The sequence below is a fragment of the Boleophthalmus pectinirostris genome, unplaced genomic scaffold (assembly GCF_026225935.1).
Source record: "Boleophthalmus pectinirostris isolate CB_2022bp ecotype Guang Dong unplaced genomic scaffold, ASM2622593v1 HiC_scaffold_21, whole genome shotgun sequence".
In the NCBI taxonomy this organism is placed as follows: Eukaryota; Metazoa; Chordata; class Actinopteri; order Gobiiformes; family Gobiidae; genus Boleophthalmus; species Boleophthalmus pectinirostris.
The window spans coordinates 13,476,157-13,489,392 of NW_026571175.1; the positions used below are offsets into that span (position 1 = coordinate 13,476,157).

A 13,236-nucleotide genomic window follows, 5' to 3' on the forward strand; every position below is an offset into this window, starting at 1 on the left:
ACTTCTTAAAAACATGAAAAACAGAGCTTCAGTCATTAAAAATGGTTTGTAGCAGTCCACAGTTATTCCTTAACTTACTAAGACATTCCTATATGTGCTCATTATTTACTGCGTTCTACGGCTTTCCACAACTTTCAGAAGGCAGAGTGGAGATTTGCAACAACTACCATGCTAATAACGCAACCAACATTGCTTCCTGGTTTGACCCTTGATTGTGGACAATGTTTCTGTACTGACGCAAAAGAGATTTTAGATGTATAACATGGGGGAAAAATGGTACAGTCTCTTTTATTGGTGAGCATGATTGTTTTAATAATAATTCTTTCTAGAAAGAATGGTGTGTAGGTTTTTAAATTAATCAAAGAAACACCTCCTACTTATCATCCAAAATTGTAACACAGATTTGCTTAAATTGCAGAACGTGCTTGAATGTGGCACAGTCAGTTGTTGAAAATAGAAAATGATGTCTTTTATCTCCATGAAGATGTTAGTGCTTTTTCAGTAATGTTCTCCATAGAAACAAGCAGCTGATGCCACAGAGACAGGAACATGCCTGTAATTGAAAATAAAATGCACACATGTAACAGTTGAATGTTTGGATATACTTTTTCATTTAATGTGTTTTTTATGACTCTGGATTCTCAGTAAAAGTATCAAAACTATGAAGTAAATGAAAAGTGAAATATAGAGACCCTTTGCTTTGGTCACTGCTTTGCACACTCCTTCATCATTAGGCTGATTGAGAGAAGGCCAAGGGTTTGCAGCGCTATCAACAAAGCAAAGAATGGTTAGTTTGAGGAATCAGAATTTAAAATATAACACTTTTTTCATTGCTACATAATTTCATACATTTTGCTTTGTGCAAGATTCGGCAGAATGGCATTGTCATTTTGGTATGAATGAAAATAAAATCTAGGCTCATTAGCGTGACGTGCAGCTATCCACAGGAGGGAATACAACTTCACTTTGTTGACTCTTTGTTGTGATGACTTTTACGGCAACATTAACTCCCAGTGGGCACCCAGTTTTCTAACACAGAAGTCAGCAGATTTGTTTCTTTTATGAAGTCGTTTTAGATTAATATTGCGATTTCAAATATGCAAACGATCCACGGGTGTCATAGATTATGACTGTATAGCAGACACAAGCACAATGGGCCTTCTTTAATACCATACTGTGGAACATTCCGTAGAGGAATAGAGATAAACTATAGTTAGTTGTGACTTTATTGCAGATAACTATACTCCAGAGTGTTTCCATGATTTGAGGGACTCTGGATGTCTAAATAAATCTTAGGTAGGACATTGTACTCACCACAGTGCCTTTAAACCACTCACTGTGCAGCCCTCAGACCGTCCAATAACTGCACACACAATTCATCTTATGACACTCGTGCGCCATGCCAGCCACTCTAAATCTAAGTCTCCAGACATGAGAAAACTGCATAGGATTTCCATTGCGTTGAAATAAATTGCAACAGCGTCCTATATAGCAGAATCCTCTTGCATCAGCCTGTCATTGTAGTTCAGGCATAGAAGAAGGTTGCCAGTATATATTAGCGTGTTACTTTTATCTGTTGGGAGATAATTAGCGCTAGTAGACAGGCTAATTGTACCCTTGTCGGTAATGTGGCTCAACATCCATATAGTAATTAAGTCGGCCATATAGTGCTTTTGTTTTCAAATGTACACTGTAAGGACAATGACTCAAAACTGCAATTCATTATAGTAATTTCTTAAAATAATAATTGTAATTGCACAGTGAAATAAGTTATCAAATAATTTTTTAAATATGTGTGAGCTTTAAACTGTGTTAAAATGTTGTTACCTCCTCAAAAACCTACCTGAAGTTGTGTTTCATTTGCAGTCCTTTATTATTAATCTGTCTACATCCCCAAAGCTCAAAATGCTCTGTCCCATGAAGCGATAGATTTCAAGTGAACAGCTTCTTTTACCTTTAGTTCAGTAGAGATTCGCAATTCCAGGGCTGAAATTATCCAAATGATTCTAGTGAAGGTGTATGGAATTTAAAAACACAGTGAAGCAATTCCTGTATTACCACATGACATCACAAGTGTTTTCTGTTTTAGAGATGAGCCTAAATATGCAGAGTTTGTGTGCTCAATATGTGTGAATGAAACAAAACTAGGGACGTAACAATATCCAAATCTCACAGTATTATCATGATATGCATCTCACGTTAAGATATTTATTGCGATATTTTAAAGAGGCTAGTATAATTGTAGATGAGACTCTTTTTTGCTTTTAAAATACCTTGACAAGATTTTGGTGTGAATTATTACCATCATAATCCTAAGAATTCAAGTAAAAAGCATATCTCTTCATGTTGTCAGCAATGAAATGAATCATGGGATTTGTAGTTCCCCATGTTTATAAACTGTTGCTACTATAAAACCATGCATTTAAGCAAAGGAACTTGTGACTCAATAAATATTGTGAGACTTTTGACAATACGATATCACAATATTTCGGTTATTGTTACATCCCTAAACAAAACACAACTCCAGGTATGTTTTTGATGAGAAAACATTATAACATAGATCAGAAAATAGTGTTTTATGGGAATTTTAAAGTTGACATTTTCTTACTTACTTCTTGACTTTTACCTAGCAACCTCAATTTTAACAATTTTTGCTTGTAAACTGTCCCTGCATTTTGTATTGAATTTTCTGGGTCGATGACATCTCACCAAACCAAGTTATAATTAGAAAAATCATGAATATACACTTTAAATACACACTTTAAACATCTCTAAGGCAAAACATTGAGGAGACTTTTCAAGTATACATCTCCCTATTAGCATACATTAGTTATTTTTATCTATTGAGAGATAATTAGTGCCGGGCGACTCTACAAGCTAATTATATTCTTGTCAGGAAACAGTTTCTACAGCCATATGCATGTAATGAGTCATATTATAGTGGCTGCTATTGTGTATGTGAATGCAATACTTATTATATCACACTGGTAACAGTCTTTGATGCACAGGCACAGGTCCAAATTGCCTTCTGATTTTGTCTATCTTTTTCTACCTATTTCACAATGTAATCTCTGGGCTACTTTCTGTCTATCACTGACAACACACACACACACATACAGCAGCTAGTTGCCGATGGCCTGAATAGCAATTTTGACTATACTTTATAATGAGAGAACTGTCTTGCATTTGGTTCCTAAATAGAACAGTTGGTTGCTGCAAAAAAATTGATATAGGTTGTAGGGTTTGCAAAAGTATTGAAAAACAGATACTAATCAGCACTAACACTAGTATCGAAAGTAGTTCTGATTATTGCCATTCAAATAGAAGTAAAAATCAAGAAGTTGTGGTTCAGTCCCTGAAAACACAAAAAACAGATCATCAGTATATCTCCCATAAAACTCAATCATGTGTCTGTATGGGTTGGAATTACTCCAGACATATCGCTGTTCCCGTTGACCCAGGTACAGTCCCCGTTAGATTTGGACTATTCCATGTTCCTCTAAAACGCATAAAATTCTCTTGGACATTCCTTAATGTATATGAATGATGCTTTTCAGTCTAGTGGTTGCTTATTGTATTGTATTGCTTATTTGATATTGATGCATATGTGATGGACATTCCTACCTATTTCCAACATGTCATCTTTATCTTGTTCTGTGGATCTGCCCATCACTTAATAATTTCTCATGGTTGGCCAAACTTTTTTTCTTCTTTCTTTTTCCTATAGTCATGTGACGTTGCCACATGATTGCAATGTAATTGCAATTTAATGACACTCGTCTGTCCGGTTCCACCCTTATGCCCTGATGAAGACAATCTTGCAGGTTGAAATGCATTGGCGTCCCTCCATGTAATAAAGGACTTTTAATATATTCAGTCAGTGTGCCTTGGGTTGTACCATTTTCTAGTAAGGGAAACAATTTTGTTGAGATTTCAAATATAAACCTTGTAGATCTCATGTACTGCTACTTTTAACTTTTTGTGACCCAGTGAAGAGCTCTGCCTTTTCTCTTCATCTGACATCTCTGAACATATTTGTTTACGTCTAAACTATTTGTGGCAATTCAAATTTTCATTTACTTAAGTATGTCACCTAATCACATCATAAAATGATGGTCGAGGATAAGGTTTGATACGAATATAAAATCTTATGCCATTTCATCAATTACAGTATGGGTTCTTTTGATTAGATAAATGTAAGTGTAAGAAAATCGCCATGAATTAGGCAGCTCAGACCCAAGCGTGTGGACCAGTCCATGTGCCCCAATATATTTCTTCCACCCCTATATCTGATAAATGTCTTGGTGTTGTGACTGATAACAAACATTTTCTTATGTCAGAATATTACTATGATTTTATGACATCATATGACACATACGTTTATTACAAGGCCCACAAATTGTAGTTAAAGTGTAGTCAGATTCACAAAGGAACTATTCACTTTTGTAAGGACAATTACATGAGTGACTGGCTGCTCTTGTGGCTACCTGGCTCGCATCATTATCATATCATGGGATTTTAACCAACTAAGACTCACTACAGGACACAGACTTATTTATCTCTAACATATTAAAACAGGATATTTGTTTGATAGTTTAAACACAGCCATCTCTTTGGCTCCATTACATTTGTATTTCCATTTAACCTCATGAGTCTGTTTGTAAGGTCACAAAACATATCGACGTAATGTATTGAATAACTTTACCGAGACCAGTGCAAACCAATCTTGCATATCGGCCACTATATGAGCCCTGATTATGCACATCTTGTCCACATAGCTTACAGAAATATAATTATGCTGGCACGGTATCTGAAATAAATTTTACCCTGTCAGTAACAATCTCTGAGAAAATGCTGTTAAACTTGATGACTCACTGCCATATTCACAGCAAGAAATGGGATTAATTTCAGTAAAAACCTCACCTGCCTGGGAACTCAAGTGCTGTCCAAGATGGTGGCTCACAGTGGGCTGAGTCACATCGCCACAGCAGCCGGGGGAAATCATGCAGCCTCATTATCATTTGTGCTGCCTCTGTATGCGTGACATGTCAGTTTGACCGACCAGCCCCCCTCTCCTCTGCCACAGGTGATGTGCGGGGCGAGATCATGTCTGAAGTACAGGGAACAGTGGAGTTTTCGGTGGAGCTGCACAAGTTTCATAATGTGGATCTGTTCCAAAGAGGGTAAGTGGTTTATTTCTGGTATTTTTCTTCTGATTTTTGTTTTTTTTTAGCATGTGGAGTAACTAATCAAACCAATAAATATGTGAGGGATTTTTCTTTTGGCTAAATACAGGTTGCATTTACACTTGTTTTGGTCCGGTCCTGGTTTGGCTCCAGTTTGCTAAAGTGTACTGTTTTATGTATGTGTGTACTGTTTTATGTATGTGTGTACTGTTTTGTGTATATGTGTACTGTTTTGTGTATTTTCTCTGTAAATATATTTTTGCTGTGATTTGAACCTGTGTAGGAATAGTGTGGAAGCTACTATTTGTAAGTTTATTTGATTTTTATTTTTCTAGTAGACGGCAGATGTGAAACCTGTTCCCCCGTCCCTCACCTGGCCTTTGCTCAGGTTCACCTGTGCTTGCTCTCAGGTCTTCTTCAGTCAGGTCAATGGTGGCACACAATCAGACAGCTGTAATGTAGACAGCATCTAGTAGTGATATGTGAGAATATAACAGGACTGGGTCAGCCAATCTAATCACAAATGATAGCTTTAAATGAGACATAATCAACATTTATGAGGTTTTAATCTTATTAGATTGGTTTTCCCTCATTAAGTTTCCTCTCTGTTGTATTTTTATAGCATGTTTGACTAATCCTGTAATTTTCTGCATTTGAAGCTTGAGTGCTTTGAAAATTTAATTTCTCACGGACCCCCTGTCTCTGCCCACAGCTCTTATTTTACATTCAGAGGTAATATACCGTAGGTGCAAAAGGTGTTCTGTAATAATTTCACATGTTAATGGAACATTTGCTGCTCACTACAACAGTCACGATGAATTGCCACTCTAAAGATACAGCGCCAGTTTTGTAGCTTTGAACAAGAAGTCAATGCACATTTCTGTTATATAGTTGTTTGAGATCAGTATTACAGTTTACATTGAAAACACCTATGTGTGCATGTTTATGACTAAATACAAGGGAAACACTTAACACTTCGTTTTTAAATGTAAATAGTATTCTTGAGCTCTAATTCACATTCACATTCAGGGCAAAACCAACTCAAAATCATCTGTATAATAAGAAAAACAAAAGTATTTGTCCTCACTTGCCCTTTACATCCTAAAACGTTTTGTGTGCATTGTCAAACTGCCGCTCACAATGTTTATACAGTAAATAATCCTTCTGTCCTCACTGCTGACAGAGCTCTCAGTGTGTTTGAAGAATAACACTTTGACAAGGCCACTTCAAAGTACGGTTAAAGTTTTGAACAGGAGCTTTTGCAGTGAATTTGAAACTGTGTATTTTGTTTAGAGCAGAGACTCACTAACCACTGTGTTCCAAATAGGAGGTGAGCATGGGCACACTTCAACTGCAGTTCACTTTCTATTGAAAAACTGTCACCCCTGTCTCTGTAAGTGCTGTTGTCAGACTTGTCATTTTAGTCTTAAAATGTTTGTATTAACCCACTTTACATGATCCTAGCATTTTGTCTGTGAATCAAGATATGAACATTTATAACAGACAAATCAGATGCCCGCTCCCTCATAAACCAGCAGTCTTATGATACTCGTGGTAGGGATTCCAAACATGGAAATTCACTCCTATAACTACAACCCCAATGAGCTTTATTTGACTGGAGCCGAACACTATGGGTGAAGTCACACTCCCATAGTCTACTTCTTTATACAATCTATGGTTTAGAGCAGTTTGTGCACATAAGAAACCTTGTAAATGCGTGTAATGCTACTGTACAATTAGCATCTTAATAATACTTAATGGTGTTTACCTTATTTGCAGTAATATTAGGTTGGATAATGAACAGGCTTATTTACCAGCCTGAAGCTCTAATATGTAATTTAGTGGTGTGATGCTGCATGGGCATCTTTCCGGCTTTTTAGAATTTGCAATGTTCATCTGCTTAATTCTGCTGACATTTAGAGGTCCCTTTCAGTCAGTAGCCTTATTCAAATGAGATATTAGCACTATATAACACCTAATCTGTTTCCATTATGACTAATACCAACACACCAGTCTGTTTTGAGTTAGAATCAACATATAAGTTACCCAATGCAGCACAGCGTTTACATGAGGTATTGAGATCGCAAATAACAAGTGAAATAGCATTAATTTGTCATATGTAGTACAACAAAATTATGTAATGTGTACTAGATTTTTTTTTTTCCCAATATAAACTCCAAAAATAAAGGAAATATATTAAAAAAAATGTTTTATTTTATGACCATTTTGGGCAAAGCAATAGCATCTCTAAGGAGAGAAGCTGATGGAGGAGGCCCCATAAAAATGTGGAGCCTTATTTTCTTTAACTTAACCAAACTCTTTTAACCATTGTTTATTATTTTAATAATTCTTCAGATACAAAACTTATTTTATCTTATGAGAAAGAGACATTTTCACTTCACTTTCAAAAATTTGGTGAGACAATATTTGTAGAAGACAGATTTTGCGTGGCATGCAGGAAGGAAAACAGTAAGCACCCATAATCCTTTGCAACTTCATCCAAGTACAAGTACTCTGATGAACAACCCATCTGCGATCCTCCACCAGCACACTTTACTTTGTCTTTAATTACTCCCTTCAAGAGGCCAGCGCATAATCTTTTTGGACATCTACTATTGCATACAATCTAAACGGCTCCAGTTTGATCCAGTCATGATGCGTCTGGTCCCAGATTAGCGGCTAAAGCTCATCTGGGCGCCCTCTGGCTCAATCTGAAATGATTTCCTTTTTCCAAATGGGCTGCTCTAAAAAGCTTTATCTCGATAATCCCTCTGGTTGAGTGCACTAATATGCAGAGGTGGGTAGTAATCGGTTACATAATTTACGCAGTGTCATTTACTTGAGTAATATTTCCTCTCATGGTAGTATTCTCACAACTAACTGCTACTTGAGTAATATTTTTATTGAATTAAAAGTGCTTTGTTTACAAAATGCTACTTGTCATCAAGTTGTTCAAAATACAATTCTGTACATTATTTTCTATTGTCCTGTATTTATCCAAATACCTTAATTTTATAAAACAAATTATAAATCAGATCTTACATCCAGAATCCAGGCTTATTTTAAAAATTATCTCTTTTTAATTCAAATTTAGTTGAAAATAAAAGATCGGATTGTTATTCATTTCATGTTTTTACTTCAAATAAATACGAAATACTCAGAGAAAGTGTGTAGAAATAAACTGTTTACAAAGGAGGGGACATTTTGGAAACTCTCACTTCATAGCTCATCTCAAACAAGCCCTGTTACTTTACAGTTACTTTTAGCTGACTTGTGACTTTCCCAATCCATAGTACCTTTGCTAGTAACTATTTGGGTTACTTTATCCATACTCTACTCTGTGAATATATTGGTTCCCAGGGGCTGCCATGTTTCAGGATAGGGACACAAAGAGAAGAAGGAAGCAAGAGAATAACTAACCATCCAAAGAGGAAGTGCTGCTGAAAAGCTTGTATTGATCCGAAGGAGCCGACAGCTGTGCACATTGAATTGTACTGATTGCATTAAAACTCAGATTATATCTCCATTGGATTTGCATAGAAAAGCTGTAGTGATAAGAATAGCACTCGAAGCGCTTTCTACTGCAAGATGCAATACTTTTATGTGATTTCGTAATTAGGGACATTAAAACTTTACCAACAATCGAATCAAAGAAAGACTATGCTGGCGGAAAACAAAAGCTGTGGTTTAGTGTATAAATCCTTCAATGTTGGTATAGTAAGTTTAGTGGTAGACCAGATGTCCCTATTTACCCGGGACAGTCTCACTTTTGAGCACAGTGTTCCCTGTCTCAGCAGATGTATCCAAAACCAGTGATTTGTCCCAGTTATACAAGAATTGTTTCATGTGTCCTTATTTTTGACCAATGTGATCCCTGCCAACAGAGAGGAGCATACATTGTCATTTGTTTAGGTAAAATGCAGAAAAGCTCCTTAAAAATGACCAAAACACAAAGAAAAGATGACTATACTGAGTCACATTAGTGCAGAGTGAGTAACAATTTTCCTTAATTACGCACTCGTACACAAACCAGAGATGTCCCAGTTTTTTATTTTGAAAATCTGGTCACCCTATAGTCTAGGTAACAAAATTCAAATATTTCTGGGGAAGAAATACAGTTGTTTTTGTGTTTTTTTTGTTTGTCTCTATTAGGATATTACCTTTATCTTATGTAATGCTAGATCATATCAAATTGTTATGACAGTGGTAGCATTTTATATGACACTACAGAAACACTTGGAAACTCCTGTAGGACTCTATGTACCTGGCCAAAACTGCACTCACATAGTACACCTGTTTGGAGGTTCATGCAAAAACAGCTATGAACAAAGAAAATACTAGTAAACAAGCTATTTATATAATCTGCCTTTTAACATGTCAGAAAAATAGTCAAAATGACATTCACAATGTTATGTCACCTTAGTCTGACATAGTTCATTTTTATACACTGCAGTGATGTAATACACAGTGGCCCATATTAACAGTACTTCACACATGAGCATGTCCTTTTAATTATTCATTTTCCTCTTACACTTTAAAATATGAATCATTTATTCCCTCTTGTTCTATTGGCAGTTACATCATATCATTATTAACCTCACTTATAGAATTGCCCATTGTAAATGTAAGTTGAAGTACTGTAGGATTTTAGTTTTAGTGTTAGTCTCTGATATAAAAGTATCACATGCTGCACACCCTTATTCATGATATTAGACCAGGTAATGTCATTAAAGAAGACATATTATGCATTTTTCCTGGTACTTTATAACATAAGTTGATCATCATTTTACTTTGTGTTCTTTGTAAACAACTATATTGATCTAAAATGACTTAAAGCAGACCTATTATGCAAAATAGACTTTTAAGAGCTCTAACCATGTTATAGTTGCTTCCTCACGCCATTTACCCACTCAAAGTTGTGTTTAGAGTGATTTGTGCATGTTTGAGCAATTTTTAATGGATTATTTTCAAGACGCCATCAGTGATACGTGCAGAATTTGGCAGCGTTTAGCTCAATATTGCGATTTAAAATATGCAAATGATAACATAATAAACTACGGGTGTCATAGATTATAGCTATATAGCATTCACAAGCACAAATCTGCTTTTAATTATAGAAATTATACTGACTTCCTTTTCAAAACTTCAGAATTGATAGTTCATAATTGCATTTCTCAGTAGCAAGCAGCATATGTTCATTTATGTGTTTTCATTTTGAGTGAATATAAAGCCAACTTGTCTTAATCTTTTAAAAAACATTGGAAACATAAGGGAGTGGGTGGAGAGCGGGGTAAGTGGCTTTTTGAGTTAACTTACTTACTTACTTAAGTCTCAAATAATAGACAATAAAAGATTACTCAGATATGCATGAATCAATCAAAATACAGTTCTGAGTGAGGTAGTGATTTTGTATGCATGACTCTTTATATGTTATGAGATGTGATGTACCATTAAAGACATATTCAGACTGTACAAACACACTCTGTAAAAAATGTATTTGAAATAATTCTAATGACTTGATGACATTTTTTTTGAATGTCAGTTAGCATCGTTTTCTATAGTAAATAAACTTTTTAAAAATACAATGCAAAAAAGCAATAGATTTAATCATGTCAAACCATGGCTAGAAATTTGAGCTATGTTTGGCAATAAAATAATGATCACAGATTTTTGTTAAGGTCAACGACAAGCTGAAATCTTTTTTTTGTGTCTGTTACTGACTGCTACGAACTTGTCCAATTCAACCGGGCCACTGTATCTAAAATGTTATCAAACCATTTCTAAAAATACTTACCCTTTCTTATCTGTCATTTCAGGTTTTACCAGGTGCGCGCCGGGTTAAAAGTGTCACCGCGGGTGCCGCACAGACTGATAGCAACAACACAAAACAATACAGGTAAAAACGCACTGTGTTTCATTGTTACACACATCTACAGACAATGGAGGCATCCCCTGTTGTCCAGGAATAAGGCTCACTTTGCTATATTGCGTCTGTGTCATCATAATGCATTATTGCAGTATGGGTGGATGAACCTTTGACTGTCTGGCTCCAATCCACTTTAGAGAAATACAAGCAACCCACTGTGTTTTATATATATATATATATATATATATATATATATATATACCAATACTGTTCAGAATCAGGTATTGCTTTTTAGTGCTGAACAATTTGAGGAAAATATCAAATTTACAACTCTAACAAGCATTTTTAACGGTCCTATATTATGCAAAATTAACTCTTGTGATCTTTACAATGTTGTCACCCCTTAAAAAACACATCTGGAACTGTGCTTTGTTTTATTTACGTATGTTTTAATAATTATGGATTATTAGTCTAGTCTGTCTACATTTCCAGAGATCAAAATGCTCTGTCCCATCTTGTAATGTCATGTAGTGGTTGTTTTTAAGTTAACAGCTACCTTTTACCTTTAGTTCAGTAGAGACTGGCAATTCCAGGGTTGAAATTATAACAAACTGACATGACAAGGAGGCATCATGACATTACAAGGTGGAACAGATTTTTTTCTGTTTGAGAGAAAACTCTAAAGCCTAAATATGCAAAGTTTGTTGTGTTTGTATTTTTTGATGAGGATCTGAGATAAATAAAGTATTTATCTGTCTATATATCTTTCTATCTTATACGTAGACCAGAAAATAGAGTAATATGAGTTTCTGTTCAAAGTTCATATCTTAAATGCGAAGAATCAACAAAACACTGAAACATGAGCTGACAAACGAATTGAAGAAGCATTTCAGAACATGTTTGTGCAGATCTAAACTACAGGGCTATCTGTTTTTATGCAGAATAAGACAGGATGTTTAGTTGTTTCTGGAGGAGATTATGATACTTGACATCTTTTGTGATTTTCTGATCATTATGTCCATTTAAATTCTGCTTTTGATTCAGATGCGATAAATGTTGTAACCTATTTTGGTGCATAAAATTGCTGTCATCATCAGTCATTCTAAAATCATAAAGAGTGGTTTGACCGTATTTTCCGTACCATAGGGTGCGCCCATAAGCCTCCAACCCCATCAAAAAACGACTGCGCGACCTGCAATCCAGAGCGCCCTATACACGAATCCACTCTGGTGTCCCAGCATGACTTCAGTAAACTACAAAGCTGCACCACCCGCAGCGCACGCAAACATGCACGGAGCAGACAGAGACCGTGCAGCGAAAAACACTTCTAGCCACAATTGAACAACTAAGTCACTGCGAACACGCCAGCAATCCAGCGGTCCCAGACAGCACCCTCCCTACACACCACAATTGAACAAACCCGAGAGTCACCATGAACACGCCAAACAAAGTCCGACTGACCCATCTAACTGTTGTGTTTCGTTTAAAGTCCAGTGCGGTTTATTTGTGAAAAAAGTTCAAAAATAGACCATCCAATGACAGTGCCTTATAATCCAGAGCTCCCTATAGTGTGGAAAATACGGTAATAGTAAAAAAACATTGAGCAACATGAAATAAACACCTTAACTCACCTCAACTTTCAACTTCCAATGTAAAGCTGTTTGAGTAATACCTTGAATCTTGATAAAGATGATTCAAGTATGCATGACTCACTCTAAACACAACTTTGAGAAGGTAAATGAGGAGAGAACATGATTTAAAACTCTAAAAGTAAATTTGACATAATATGTGACCCTCAAAGCTGTTTTTCACCATTATTTGTGGCTCAAGGACAGTGTACTGTTATCATAATAAATGGATGTTAAACTGCAGTTTTCAATTGACATGCAGATTCCAATTATGCAGCAATACTTTTAGCCTTATTTTGATGTTGATAGCTCATGCCAAGGCAGTGAAAGGAAACAGACTTTTTCATGGATTTCATCTTAATTTAATTTTCGTTCATATTATTTTTTTGACCCAGAAAAATCACACAGAAATGTTCTCATTTCCAAATGAGACCTCAGAAAAAAAAAAAAAAATCTCCACAAATATCTTCAAAAGAGTCTGTAACCATGAATTTAGTAGGGCTGTAATAATTTAGTCACTTAGTGGATTAATCGGTCAATAGTGTCTTAGTTGACC

General features: G+C 35.7%; 1 protein-coding gene across 1 annotated transcript in view; it reads left to right on the top strand.

Moving 5' to 3' along the window:
- Positions 1-5,106: 5,106 nt before the first annotated feature.
- fam135b (family with sequence similarity 135 member B) overlaps positions 5,107-13,236 on the top strand; it is a 61,195-nt gene continuing 53,065 nt past the window's right edge. Inside the window, exons 1-2 of the mRNA XM_020932831.2 lie at positions 5,107-5,183; positions 11,003-11,082. Of these exons, the coding sequence (XP_020788490.1) occupies positions 5,107-5,183; positions 11,003-11,082 (157 nt within the window). The remainder of the gene's footprint in view (positions 5,184-11,002; positions 11,083-13,236) is intronic.